General features: G+C 30.6%; 2 protein-coding genes across 3 annotated transcripts; one reads left to right on the top strand and one right to left on the bottom strand.

Annotated features, from left to right (window-relative positions):
- Window positions 1-843: 843 nt before the first annotated feature.
- LOC118048616 (transcription factor bHLH18) lies at window positions 844-2,899 on the bottom strand. 2 transcript variants are annotated; one of them, XM_035058385.2, is made up of 4 exons: window positions 2,767-2,899; window positions 2,042-2,554; window positions 1,557-1,931; window positions 844-1,442 (listed from the first exon to the last, which is right to left on the bottom strand). In XM_035058385.2, the coding sequence occupies exons 2-4, from the start codon at window positions 2,549-2,551 to the stop codon at window positions 1,368-1,370; spliced, it is 960 nt and encodes a 319-aa protein (XP_034914276.1). In that variant the 5' UTR covers window positions 2,552-2,554; window positions 2,767-2,899; the 3' UTR covers window positions 844-1,367. The 2 variants fall into 2 exon arrangements, with proteins under 2 accessions (XP_034914276.1, XP_034914275.1); XM_035058384.2 differs by having other exon boundaries at window positions 2,672-2,849.
- A 6,768-nt stretch (window positions 2,900-9,667) lies between these two features.
- Window positions 9,668-12,597, top strand: LOC118048615 (L-galactose dehydrogenase). The gene is made up of 5 exons (XM_035058383.2): window positions 9,668-10,059; window positions 10,175-10,403; window positions 10,565-10,864; window positions 11,580-11,708; window positions 12,122-12,597. The coding sequence occupies exons 1-5, from the start codon at window positions 9,878-9,880 to the stop codon at window positions 12,251-12,253; spliced, it is 972 nt and encodes a 323-aa protein (XP_034914274.1). The 5' UTR covers window positions 9,668-9,877; the 3' UTR covers window positions 12,254-12,597.
- The last annotated feature ends 1,833 nt before the right edge of the window (window positions 12,598-14,430 follow it).

The following is a 14,430-nucleotide window of genomic DNA, read 5'->3' as shown; positions in this document are numbered from 1 at the left end:
AAATATATATAATTAGTTGCTAATTTAGGTTTTTTTAAAAAACCAAATTGTGCAAAAAGACCATTCAAGAATCAAATTTTAATATTATAATTTACAGTAATTTACAAGAGAATGAACGGTGTTGGCAGCTACAATGTCCCCTCACGAATTAGTTTATGTTGGTAATAATAGTAAGTTAAACTTAACAGAGTCTGGGAGCCATATCTCAATTCCAACTCATCCCTAACCTATCCACTAGGCTAGGCAGCAACTACACAAAAACGGCTAGTATTTAATCCCGTGATATTAGAATACTATTTCAATTTTTTCTTATGATTCTGACTTTTTTAAAAACTTATATATATATATATATATATATATATATATTAATGTCCTAGGTGGGGCATTCTATAATCATGGATTCATGATTGATGCAATTTTTTGGAGCGTCAATTGAGCCTAAAAATAAGTTAAATATTGGACAATCTTTTCTATACATAGTTTCTTGAGCTTTTTAACATAATCTTGTAAAATCTCAAGTATACTGTGTTTGTGTGCGGTGCCGTCTTGTCCCGCGAAGGATTCATTTGAAAGTGAGTGTGGTAGCTTTATTTTAGTGTTTTATTTTTATGTTATTGATTTTTCAATGTTAAAAATAAATAAAAATTATTTTAATATATATTTAAATAAAAAACACTATATACACCAACCAGCACTGAATTCCCAACTCACTAATCCAGCAGCATGGTGGTGGTCAACATTTTCGTCTCCGTGAGCCATTCCCAGCATTCAAGTAAATCTAGTGACAAGATTCCCAGTGTGTGTGTGTGTGATAATCATGTTCATGGCGGATGGAAGTTACTATAGTAAATTATCCCATTGGTCTGAACCAAACTGTTACAAATCATTATTAGAGCATTACAGGGAAGAAGAAAAGAAGGCCACAGACGGCCTCTTCAAACACTGATCAAACAAAATTACAACAGTACAAGGCCTTTTGTCTGCACCTAAAAAACCATCTTAGGTAAGAAAGGGACTTAACATGTTCAGTTGAATAATCAACCTCCCACTAAAAAAGCCTAAACAAGCTGTGAGATCACTCTTTTGAAACAGATGGGTCCTGGACATGGCTAAGAATTTGACCATGCAAAAACCGATTGGTGAAAAAAAACCCTCCTGCAAAATGAAGCTCACAGCAAACAAGCTTATAGGTAAGGATCAAAAGTGGTGGAGCATTACAGGCCTTGTCTTCTTTTAGAAGGATAGCTTTGAGCTGTATAATATGTATAGATTATATGCTGATTATTTATGGTGTCTTCTAAGTTTCCATCAGCATCCGAGAAACTGATTAGACCATCATACTAACTGAGCTTGGAGCAGCTTCTTTTTCACATGAAGAACTCGAAAGCTGAACGTAAAGTCTTCACTAGATCCTTCAATGACATGTTGAAGTCGATATCCATCTGCAAGAAGTGGATATACAAGTACTCCTTTATTAGTATTAGAAAAGGGAGAAGACACATACATGCACATGTTTAACTAGATGTTTGAAAGAACTGGTTGAGGACAGAACTTACCTGAGCAATAAAAGTAACATGAAGAGCAGATGTCCCAAATGCGAGAACACTGCTATTGATTACTGATAGGTGGAGTTTCTCAATTTCAGCCACTGTTTTCTCCAAAACTCCTTTCCTTTTCTCGCAATGGATTCTTATGAGGACATGTTTGTCACAGAATCTTGCTTCAATTTCTGGCAAAGTTTCATGAATAGGGCCTTTGGACTCGTCTGAGGAAGAGTTGACATCACCGTCATCGACATAGATATGAGATTTCTTCACAATGACCACTGATTCCATGGTTTTCCTTTTTGTTTGTTCCTCAAGTGTCTTAACCTTCTCCTGCAGTTGTTTCAAGTACTTGATCGCATCTCCTAAAACAGAAGCTTTGTCCATCTAAAACACGACATGCTCACATATATAAGACATCCCAGATGCCATGATTAATTGGAAATGAAAAGCTATCAGGAATGATAATAAAGAATAATCTGGATTAAGCTTGATACCTTCTTCAGGCCAGGAACTACAGCAGACAAAGCTATGAATCGTTGACTAAGCTTCTCTCGCCGCTTCCTTTCTGCAATAATGTGATCTTGACTTTGAGAAAGTCTAGTAGTGTTTGTGCTAATCCTCTCAGGTCCTTGGCAACCCTTGAATACATAGTTTTGGCTCCCGAAGATATCTTGGGAAACTACCATGTCAGAAGGGAAGTTATTGATGCTTTCCTCTTTAGGCTTCACCAATCCCGTTTGATTTGCGTGGTTGGGATTGACAAATGAAAGAAAGTTAGGAGAAAAGGCAGCTTGTGGGTCTGACAAATGAAAAGTTTTCATTTGTTTTGTTGGTCTGACATTAATGCTACTGGGAGTACTATCCATGGAGGTTTTGAGGTTGAAATTTTGGTGAGAGAAAGGATGGTGTACGTTCTCTCCAAATGCAGCAGCAGCTAATGGCAGTAAGCTGATATCATCAAGGGAGTTCATGTACCACTGGTTGGTGAAGCCTGGATCCTCCATTCCCTGTGCATCAGTAATATTTACATTTCAGTTTCCGACAAATCCTGAATTACTAACAAAAAGCTTCCAAATTCCTATATCTGATAATTAAAGTGCAATAATTATCACAAGTGCTCTTACTAGTTCATATAAAGCTGTAATTGATGAAGTCTCCATGGCAGAAGCTCCTTTCTGAAGACGAGTAAAAGAATGGAAGAGAATTGATAAGAGCTTACCTAGCTTTCTATGTCAAACCTCCACTAAAGCAGGAGAGTTCCCTGCCCTCATAATTCAACTTTATAGCTTCTCCACCTCTTGTAATAACAGATGTGAATAAGACTATGTAATTTGAATGACTATAGGCTGTATTAATTTAATATTCCGATGGCAAATTGGAATATTTTAACTTAGTGGGCCGTTTTTGCTGGCAGGCCAATTAACTTGTAACAATTAACAAATCATTTTTTGTTGTTTTGCAGACTTTACGGGATAGATTACCAGCTAGCCGTTGAAAATTTACATTCAAGGGTTGCTGATAAGAAACCGTTGATCTTAAAGGATGTGGCCCCACACTGTGTCTATCAAATTAGCAAGGTCCAAATTGATTTTTTTTATTTATTTCTTATAAAGCCACGTTAATTTTGTTGCATTTCATACAGCCAATTTATTTTAATGCAATTAAACCTTAGTGATTGTACGTGGACTGCTAAAACTGACTTTTGTATAGCTATTGTCTGGTCCTTAAAAGCATGCTTATAGTTGTTAAAAATAAATAAATGCTTAAACATGTTTAACATTAAATCCATAAATAAATAAAAAGTTAATATAGTTCTATTAAGTAATAAAGCAAACAATTTTAGGGGTGTTTAGCACTGCAGTTTTTTAAAAAATTTGAATCTTTTTTGTTTTAATTTATATTGTTAATATTAAAAAAATCAAAAAATTATTTCTATATATTTTAAAATAAAACACACTTTAATAAAAACCCTATTATCGTAGCCAAGGAACTTATAAATGAAACGCGTCATTGAATGGTACGGATGGTTTGTTCAATCTTGAACCTTCCAGTGACTTTTCTTGAATTCGTAAGCCAATAAGGTAACGACACCCTTTTACTTTTCACATCCTTTTTGTTGGTGGGTGGGTACGGCCCGTCAAAAACCGACCCATAAAGAGGTTGGCTCATGATTACAAATCGAGGACCCGTAACGATGTGCCAGCAAGTAATGGAGATTTTTGACTGGTTGATTTCATTATTAAAATAAAAACTTGCATTGACTAGGTGCACTATCGTATGATAAAAGATGGTTTGTTTTGTGTTTTAAAATTTTTTTTTTTAAAAAATATTTTTTATTTTATATTATATTTTTTATTTTTTTAGATTTTTTTGATATATTAATATTAAAAATGAATTTTTTAAAAATATATATTTTTAATATATTTATAATTAAAATACATTTTAAAAAAATAATCATTATCATATAACAAAAAAAGCTATAAATGAATACTTAAAAGCTGATGATCTTGAAATGTATCTGCATAAATGTTTTTTTCTTATTCCCATTGGATCAATGGTTGAATATTCCAGGCCTTAAAATGCTGGTAACAAATATTGGCTATGGAGTGTAAAGGGCTTTGATTTTATTTTTCAGCTTGCTATAATTGACAGCCTGTGAAAATAATTGAGAACGTTCTTAGGTTTTTTTTTAAGGGGATTTGTTTTTGTATTTAAAAAAAATAAAAAAATTTGATATTTTTTTTGTTTTAAATTATTTTTTTATAAATTTAGATTTTTTTTATATTGATATCAAAAATAAATTTTAAAAAATTAATATATATATTATTTTAATATATTTTTAAATAAAAAATATTTTAAAAAACAATTATTATCACATTCTTAAATATTATCTCATGCTTTGACAAGCATCTTCTTTATCCTTAATGTAAACATTAAAAAAATCCTTTTGAAAAAAAAGCACGTTGTTGGTATTCTTGGGCAGAAATACAACAAAGAAGTAGTCGGTGCTTGATTGTTTTGAAAAAAATGTCTTTTAACACTCCGATTTTTTATTAGATAATAGGGATATTTTCGAATAATGTTCATTGAAAATTAGTATTGTTTTTTTTTTTTAAGTGAAGGATACTATTTAGATTGAGTTTAGGCTTGTTCAAAAAATTTAAATAAATTTTATTATCCTCAAAATTTGAATAAAAAAAAAAAAAAAAAATGAGCGTATCTCTTTTAACTACTAGGTCAATCGTTCGAGATTAGTTCTGGATTATATTAAAGGTTTTCTCATTAATTAATGAAAACGGTTAGCGCGCACAAATTCATTACGAGAAAAAAAGAACCAAGGTCATAGGGCAAGTTAAAGCTTGATGAGTTTTATTTTTGAAAAATCTTTTGTCGGGTTCAAACTAATGAAATTGGCAAGTATGAGAAAATGCAAACAAAGTTTTCTAGTTTCAACAAAGTATGCCTTCTTCGTGCCCATTTAAAAATTATAATTTTTAACCGGGGTTATGATTTTTTAATGTTTAATAATGTTTTTTTTAAAAAATAATATCATTAAATTTTTTTATATATATTATTTTAAAAGTTATAACTTATAGATTTTTAAAAATCATGTACATGGTATTCAGGCTCTGATTATTTTTGCAGTAGAAACCGTGTTTTATAAAATTTTAGTTTAAAATTAATTAATTTTTGATCTTTTTAAATCTTTTTAATATATTAATATTAAAAATAAATTTTAAAATATATTATTTTTATATATTTTTAAAAATAATAATTTAAAAACAACTATAATTATATCATGATACACTACCGAACAAATTGAAAAAAAGTTGCAGTGCATGAACTCTGTTTTGTCCATACCTTACCGCTCCTCGATTAACACAGTTTTGGTGAAAGGAATATGAGTATATTTAGAAGTATAGTTTTTTTTTTTAAAATATATTAAAAAAATATTTTTTAAAAAATATTTTTAATATTAGTATATTAAAATAATGTAAAAATATTATTTTAAAATAAAAAAAATTTAAAAAATTTAAAACACAAAATTAAACAGTATATATATTCAAGTGCAAATTCAGAGTTGCGTTTCAGAGAGTGAAGTACAATTTGCATTACATTCTATCCAATTGGAGAGAAAATGCAGATAAAATGGGCCATGAGAGAGCTCAGAGTGAAGCAGCCTATTGTCTTGTCGGGATAGGACTTGGGAAGTTTCCTCGTAGTTTCATCCCAATATCTTGTGACCCTGTCGGCAACTGATCTTACTTACCAGTTTTGAAATTTGAATATAATATTCATTTCGTCGCAATAAGTATGATTGACCGGGGAGCGTTTTACTGAGTATTTTCAATATATAAATTTAAATGGTTTAATATATATCATATGGTGAAAGTTATTTGAATTTAAATTTACATAAACTTCTATCATCTTATATTATTAATTAATTAATTTGATAAGAATTGAACCTGTAATTATTTGATTAGAAAAAATTCTAATATAATTTATATTATTTTATAATATTATGTTTAAATTTGTCTTTTTTTATTAATTGCTGCTTCTTTTGTCCGGCACGCTGAGATTAATGATCTCCTTCGAAGGGATTGGAGTTGCTCATCGCCCCATGTCTTTCGTTAAAAAAACTCTTGCGTGGATTTTATGGCTAACATGGTTGCTCCTGGTATTGGTGATTCCATTACTGGGAACGCTCCTCCTGTTGCCTGCCTGAGCTTCTTTCAGGTGACTCCACTTATTATAATTATGCTGGCTGGTGGCATTGTCAGTACATTTTTTAGTATTATAATTCTTTTAATTAGTAAATGAAAAGATAATCTCCATGTTTAATAAAATAGATTGAAAAATATATAAAAAAATATAAATTGAATAAGATTCATTTATTTTATTAAAAGCTTGAATGGAAAGTTGATTTTCCTTACAAATATTTTATCTTGATTTTTTTATTTTATACATTTTTTTTATTTAATTTCAAGATTTATTATACCCATTAAGCACATGTGATTTTTATTTTTATAAATAAATCATGCAAATATAACTGACTATTTAAAATCTAAGATGAAAAAAAAATTAAGTAATTTCTTTAAAGTATCATGAAATTATATAAATAATAAAAAATATTAATTAATATTTTAAAAAAAATTTAAACTAAACAATTTTAAAATAAAAGAGGTAATGATTAAAATAAAATTAGAAAAAAATGATAATTAAAATAAACAAAAAGAGACTAGACATGTTGTCAAACATGCATGTTTGACCTAAAAGGAAAAATCCAGATGTGAATGGGCTTAAAAGGTCAGACTGTTACACCTAACTATTTGTTTTTTAAAAAAAATTGCATGCGGATCATTGCTTGCTCTAAAGGATGACATGATGTCTGACACAAGCTTTAGATAGCGTTTGTTTCTGTGTTTGTAACTGCGTTTTGATAAATTTTAAATTTTTTTTTATTAAAATTGAGTGTGACGGTTGTACTTTTTAAATCGTTTTTCATGTGCTGATGTCAAAAATAATTTTTAAAAATAAAAAACATCATTTGCATGTATTTCGGCATCAAAACGACTATTTGAAAAACAACCACTACCGAACTCAACGCTTTTAATATCATTTTTTTTTGTTTTTTCTGTTTGGACCTCAGTGATAAATATTTAGACCTGTAAAAATTTAAAATTTAGTTTTTCAATTTGTTATTGTCTAAAAATACATTTAAAACATCCTATAAATTTTAATAAATATATTTTGAAGCCTGAAAACTCTACAATTGATTTTAAAATCTAAAATAAATTCGAATATAAAATAATTTAATGAATCTCAATCTATATTTTTGGCATATTTTTTTTTAAAAAAATAAACTATCTCCATTAAATTTTATTTTCAAAGTCAAACAATTGATACCGAGTTTATTTATAAGGTTACTATAACATGGTTGAGTAACTATTTCTCTCTTCATTATTATTTTTCCACACCTTTCTTTCTCATTTTTTAATATTCATAAATTAAAACATGATAAAAATAAAATATTTGACTTAAAAATTTGAAAAACAAGAACCATATATGTATAATTCAAAATCTTAGCGATGTAATTGATTTTTTTTTTTTCCAGTTTTTTCGTTGTAAGAACATCTTTGTTTTTTACTAGCTTTGGTTTTGATCTTTATTTTTATATTTTTTTAAATAACAAATTTAAAATTTATTTTATGAAATAAATCTTTAATTTAACATTAAAATAATTGGATACGTGAGGGAATGTAAATAAAAATAAAATAAATATTTAAAATCATAATTTTTTACATTATAAAATTAAAAAGAAATTAAATTCAATGATTAATTAACAAGAAACTAAAAATTTCATAGCCCAGGAAAGAAAACTTTCGCTATAAACAATTGAGCATAAAAGAATACACAATAAAGCTACAATAAGAGACCGTTTTCTTTTAATTCACGGTGTTAATGGCTGGAGCTGCTTTTCTCCGCTCGTAGCCTTGTTTTATCATTTTCCTTGCACGATATATATATATATATAAGTTAACATCCATCAATTTACCAATGTACCAGGGTTGAATTGGTTATACAAGGAAAAGGCATATGAATCCAACAATATAGCGTTTTACTAATAATAAAAAGATAAAGACATTTTAAAATGCTAGAGATAAAATCTTGTTTATTTAACCAGCTGTCTCTTTTATAATTACTTTTTTATATATTAAATGGGTGTATGGTGTTATAATAGCTTTTGTAATATTTTTTTAAAAAGGTTAAAAAAACCTTTTAATTATAATTTTAAAAAAATTAATTTAAATAAATATAAATTTGATTAAAACTACAGTGAAATAAATTTTTACATGCAAAATAAATAAAAAACAAGTATTTATAAATGAAAAGCATGTTATTTTAAGTTTTATAAAATAAATATTTAAAACACAATTACACGTGGAATTTAAAAATTACTTGATAACAAAATAATTTTTTATTTGAAATTAAATAAAAAAATAAAAATTATCACAATATCAACACATACTTAAGACAAAAACCAGACACTACTCTCAAACAAAATAAAATCTATCTCTCATCTATCAAACATTGTCCAATTAACACTTTCAATTGTGATTTTTTCTTGAAAAAAAGATGATTTAAGTTTAAGACAAACAAGTCTTCGTTCTTTATGATTTGAAAGGCAGAATTTTTAAGATCTGGATTAATTGGCTCGTGACGTCGTGTGATTCTGTCCATCGTATCAGGGACTCAATTGATTTGTTTTTCCTGTTTGTAGACTCGATCGAGAATTGGTTAACAACCAGGGAGGAATATTTCCCTTGCCCTGACAAAAACATTGTCCCATAACACGTGACGATAAATGCGAGCACATACGTTTGCGTATCCGTGTATAAATACCGACAACAAACTAGCTTAATAATTGCTCATGAAATACAGGATAGGTGGGATTAATCATACCAGCTAAAATTTTATAAAAATTAGATATTCGATATAATTTTGAATTGAATTATTGACCTCATTATTTGCTGCAAACAAAGAAAACGATAATAAACTTTAGCAAATATCATCCGTCCAAACAAAGGGTAAAGCATGAAATTTAAGTTTGAGAACGGGGAAACTTGTAATATAAGGGATGAAATTGAACATAAATACAGCATTAACAAACAGCTATATGCATTGAATTTAAGTTTTTCTAGCAAGGGATAAAGTGATTTTAATTGCATGTACGAACTTATATGATTTTCTCAATTAAGTTTCTGATTTTTAATTCTATTCAAATAAGTAGAAGATTTTTTAATTTTGTACAATAAAATGTCTAAATGGAAGTATGTTCCTTAAATGATGACATAAATATTAGCACTCAAGATAATATTTAAAACTGGCGTGCTAATGAAATATTATGCCAACCACGGAAAAATATATATCAAAAAGATCAAAACCAAATTGAAATTTAAAAAAATTATAATTATATATATATATATATATATATATCAGTGTGTGTAAACTTTAATAGCTTAGATATAGAAAATCTTTTTAGTTCTTCAAACTTTAGTTTTTTCCTTCATCAAAGTAAATTAAAAAAATTATATATTCTTAATGTATATTTATATTTTCCTTCATAGAGAATCCAATAGCTGTGTGAAGGAGAGGGGACCTACTTCATCAGTCCTCTAGAGCCTCGCCTACTCAACTCCTTGAGCGAATCTGTACCATCCACCCCGCCTTCCACGCTTCCCCCTTCTTTCTCACCCATTTCCGAATCCTCACTACTACATTTCCCCATTTCAAAAACGAATCTCCAAAACTTTTTCCAAATCAATCAGATGGCATATCCGCACCCAAACCTGGAGCTTCGACCCCTTGGAAACACGGGTCTGAAACTTAGTTGCGTCGGCTTTGGAGCTTCCCCACTTGGCAGTGTCTTCGGCCCTGTCTCTGAACACGACGCCATCTCCTCCGTCCGCGAAGCCTTCCGCCTTGGCATTAATTTCTTCGACACCTCTCCGTATGTCTCCTCGTTCTCAATGAACTGTTCTTTTAATTTGCCAATATTACTATTTATTTACCACCTATTTATTGTGTTCTTGTTCACGACAATGTTTGATGCTGCTATTTGAAAGGTATTATGGAGGGACATTGTCAGAGAAGATGCTTGGTCAGGGACTTAAAGCTCTAGGAGTTCCTAGAAATGAATATATCGTGTCCACAAAGTGTGGAAGATACGTGGAGGGCTTCGATTTTAGTGCTGAGAGAGTGACTAAGAGTATTGACGAAAGCTTGGCAAGATTGCAGTTGGATTATGTTGATATACTCCAATGCCATGATATTGAATTTGGGTCTCTTGATCAGGTTCTTAATTTTATTTTACTTTCCTACCTGGGTTTGCTATATCTGCTTTTTTCTTCTTAGTTTTTTTTTTTTTTTCAAGATTCTAAAGTTCAGATTTTGTTAGAAAAATGCGAGGATGTGATGGAAAAGAATGAGTTGGGCTGGTTTGGTTTTATTGACAGATAGTGAATGAAACAATTCCCGCGCTACGGAAACTAAAGGAAGCAGGGAAGATTCGTTTTATTGGGATAACTGGGCTGCCGTTGGGAGTATTTACGTATGTTCTTGATCGAGTGCCGCCTGGCGCAGTTGACGTTATCTTGTCTTATTGTCGCTATAGTATTAATGATTCTACGTTGGCGGATTTATTGCCTTACTTGAAGAGCAAAGGTGTAGGTGTAATTAGTGCGTCTCCACTAGCAATGGGGTTACTAACAGAGAATGGCCCTCCGGAGTGGCATCCAGCTTCTCCTGAACTGAAGGTCTGCCCTCATCTCCTTAAATAATCTGTTAACTTTTCTGTCCATATCATTTGGCTTTTCATCACATTACTGCTTAGCTGAAACAGTCAAAGCAAATGTTGCCAGCTAATTTGTCTGGTAATATTTCAACAAGAGTTGAAGTTTAGTGAGTGTTGTAAACACATATCTGTGCACGCACACATATGGCACACCACCATCGACACCTCCTCATTAATACTGTGCTTTTTAAGTACACCAATTTTATGTTGACCTAAAATAGAGAGAAGGATAGTTTCATCAGTTACGTGTCAAAAAGCTGGATTTATCTATAGGAGCTATGATCATACTTGAATTCTTGTTAGGATAACAGAGTCGCAAGTCATGTGACGAAGAACCAATTGTAACATAACATATGAATGTATTAAATGGATTATTGAGGATCACAACTAGCACTCATGTCATGTGATGGGATCAAGAATGCCTTCTGAAGTGGCAAGATCTGAGATTATGCTGTTCGATATGGATCTAATAGGGCACAATGGTTCAGGCAAATTTGCGATTCCACCTATAACAGATCCTGATCAGATAATATGATTAAGATATTTATGGGCTGTCTCTAGAGGTTGCTGTACCATGCATCTCATCTTAGATATCTTGGATATGCTAGCAATACTTGCTCACTTGAAGATGGATTACATTTTTGCAAAGTTAATTGATCTCCACCCCCCAACCACAGTCTGCATGTGAAGCTGCTGCTGCCTTCTGTAAAGAGAAGGGGAAGAATATTTCAAAGATAGCAATGCAATACAGTTTGTCGAATAAGGATATTTCATCCGTGCTGGTGGGCATGAACTCTGTTAGACAGGTACTCCTACATTTCCTTGATTTCCACATTTTGTTTGATATACAAGTATTAAACTTCAATTTCAAGTGGCGCACTTTTTGAGCTTTACCATTGTATGTTGTTCAATCCTTCCCTCCCGCATAGTTTTACTAGCATAGACATGTAAATCTGGGTCCATGTTTGTGCGATAACATGCTCTATTGTTTGTAACATCATCTGTTTGTCCATTTACAAACTCACAATTTTTTCTTAAAGGCTTAAAGCATCCAATTCAAAAGCTAAACAAGTAATTAAGAGGTGGACAGCAGATACCTGGTTGAACTAGTTAGTTTTAACATCCCACTTTATCTGATATGTCATGTTTACCATGCTAATGATGACAAAATCTCTGTCTACACCATTAACAAATCATATACACCTCTTTTGATGATCAGGTTGAGGAGAATGTTTCTGCTGCTACGGAACTTGCTACGTTTGGCAAGGATCAGGAAACTTTATCAGAAGTTGAAGCAATTCTGATCCCTGTGAAGAATCAAACTTGGCCTAGTGGAATCCAACAGAGCTGATGTTTTGCTGCCTTATGACTGCTTTCCCTTTGTGCTTTCTACAATTTGCATTGCTGTTAGTGGCTCTCCAATCCATAATAGTTCCAACGGAGGGCCCATTCTATTATAATCCCCCCTGCCAGGTAAGGAAAATAATACTTCCAAGTGAAAATAAGAGGGTTTGTCATTATACTGATGGATCCGAAACTCAATAACGTGTAAGATGTCTTTGATTCTTATGGGATATTTAAGAGGTGGTTTACCTTAAAAGTGTAATCAAATTATTGACATTAAAACTGAGCTTTTTTTGTTGCTGCTGATTTTCGAAGTTGTATAAAACTCTGCAAGTCGATGCTTTCGGCTTTTGCATTCCTGAGTACTCTTTGGCGCGTATACGATTTGATGCAGTGCCAAACTCCATGAATCCGCTTAGCTGTGGATACTTGATTATTTGAAATAAATAAATAAATAAATCTGCATTAAATCATTTCTCTATAAGGCTTGAGTTTTTTCAGTTCAGGGTGAATGAATTATGCAAAAATTTATATATTTTTAAGTTGATTTTAGTTTTTGAGATGTTTTTTTTTTTTAGATTATTATTAGGTTTATTACAGTTTTTACGGTGTTGTTTTATAGGTGTTTTGAATCAAAATAAAAACAAGAAAACATAAGTCTTAATTTTTTTATAAAATCAGGCTACAAGTTATCTAAATTTTTATTTTTAAAAATATGGGGCAGTCGAGTATGTTCCAAATGCAAATAAAAAAAAATCAAGAGCCTAAGTACACGGGCCATTAATAAAAGAGACCAGATATGCTGGCCTGGCTTGCAAAGGCCAGCAACACGTGAACTTTGCTTTTTATGGAAAATGATATGCAGAACCAGAAATTGTTACTTTAATCGAAGGCATTCATAACCTTCTGCTCTAATAATGTACTTGTATTTGGACACATTATGGTACTGTGTTGCATCACGGTTCTTTCAAATGTAAACCATGTTACTATTTGTAACCAGAAAGAAAGAACCAACTTTTCTCGTTATTGGAAACGTCGAGGAGAGGGGCATGGTTCAATTGCCGGTGAGCAAAACTAAATATTTATGATTTGGACAAGCGCACAAAAGCTTCTGTCTTTAGGAGTCCATTGCTAAATTTGATTGTTGGAACTTTCCTTGGATAGGTTTCTGGAGTTTTTTCTACTAAATTTAGCCACTAAATACTATATACAAATCATTGTTTTTTTTTTTTTAATATAAGAAAATCATAAAATTGTCAAAAATCCGGGGTTAAACTTTAAATAAAATAATAAATAAAAACACAAATTATATATTTTTAAATTGATTAAAAAACTGTTAAATTAAAAAAAATCTTAACTTTAAGGTTATAATTAAAAAAATTAAAACTTTTAGAATTAGAATATAAAATTTGTCAAAGACAAACCATATAAAGGGAAAGGGAAGTGTCCATCGAAACAAAATCCAAATGAGAAATAACAATGATGATAGAGAAGGTATCAATCAAAATTCAAAATGATATATAATTCGGTAATCAGTAATGAAAAGAAATGGGCTCTCACACTAACCAGAGTAAAAGAGATAAAGGAAAGGAAAAAAAGAATAGTGATATTTCAAGACACAACAAAAACAAATCATTATCAATAAAAAAATCACATTTGAAGCCATTGCTGAGTCACTTCAACTCTCTAAAAGTGACACATGTTCACTTGTCTCTAGTTAATATTTTTTATTTGTTTTGATTTTTTTAAAAAAAAATAATTAAATTATTTTTTTTAAAAAAAACTAAATCTTTGGCTAGTTTCAATTTTTTTTAATTTAAATCAGTTTGGTTGATTTTTTAATTTAATCAAAAATAAAAAAAAATAAACATGCCATAATTGCATATATAAGCTTTAAGTTTTGCATTTGAAACTCACGTATTTCAATAAATTGTGCTATTTTCATAATAAATTTTAATTCATGTTATCTTGCAAGAAAAAATAAAACTTCGCCACTATACTATTTTTCTTTAAAAAAAAAAAACTTAGAATTCGTGGTTTTTAATTATACGAATTAGTCCCACCAGGTAAATGAATGAATGGTAACATATTCCTGTAGCTGAGATTCTGGCAATACTCAAGGCTGGACGCTGGAGACCCATGTCTGCCCTTATAGTAACCCGTCCACCTCCAAGGTTGTCCAAT

This window comes from Populus alba, chromosome 9, assembly GCF_005239225.2.
Source record: "Populus alba chromosome 9, ASM523922v2, whole genome shotgun sequence".
In the NCBI taxonomy this organism is placed as follows: Eukaryota; Viridiplantae; Streptophyta; class Magnoliopsida; order Malpighiales; family Salicaceae; genus Populus; species Populus alba.
This window is presented reverse-complemented; position numbering and strand designations above follow the sequence as displayed.

Excerpts from the sequence above, each read along its gene's own strand:
- LOC118048615 (XM_035058383.2), top strand. The coding sequence starts at position 9,878 with ATGGCATATCCGCACCCAAACCTGGAGCTTCGACCCCTTGGAAACACG. Across the intron at positions 10,865-11,579 it reads CAGCTTCTCCTGAACTGAAG|TCTGCATGTGAAGCTGCTGC; the intron begins GTCTGCCCTCAT and ends CCCCAACCACAG. Across the intron at positions 11,709-12,121 it reads GCATGAACTCTGTTAGACAG|GTTGAGGAGAATGTTTCTGC; the intron begins GTACTCCTACAT and ends TTTGATGATCAG.
- LOC118048616 (XM_035058384.2), bottom strand. The coding sequence starts at position 2,707 with ATGGAGACTTCATCAATTACAGCTTTATATGAACTA. Across the intron at positions 2,555-2,671 it reads TTACAGCTTTATATGAACTA|GGAATGGAGGATCCAGGCTT; the intron begins GTAAGAGCACTT and ends ACTGATGCACAG. Across the intron at positions 1,443-1,556 it reads ATGTTACTTTTATTGCTCAG|ATGGATATCGACTTCAACAT; the intron begins GTAAGTTCTGTC and ends CACTTCTTGCAG.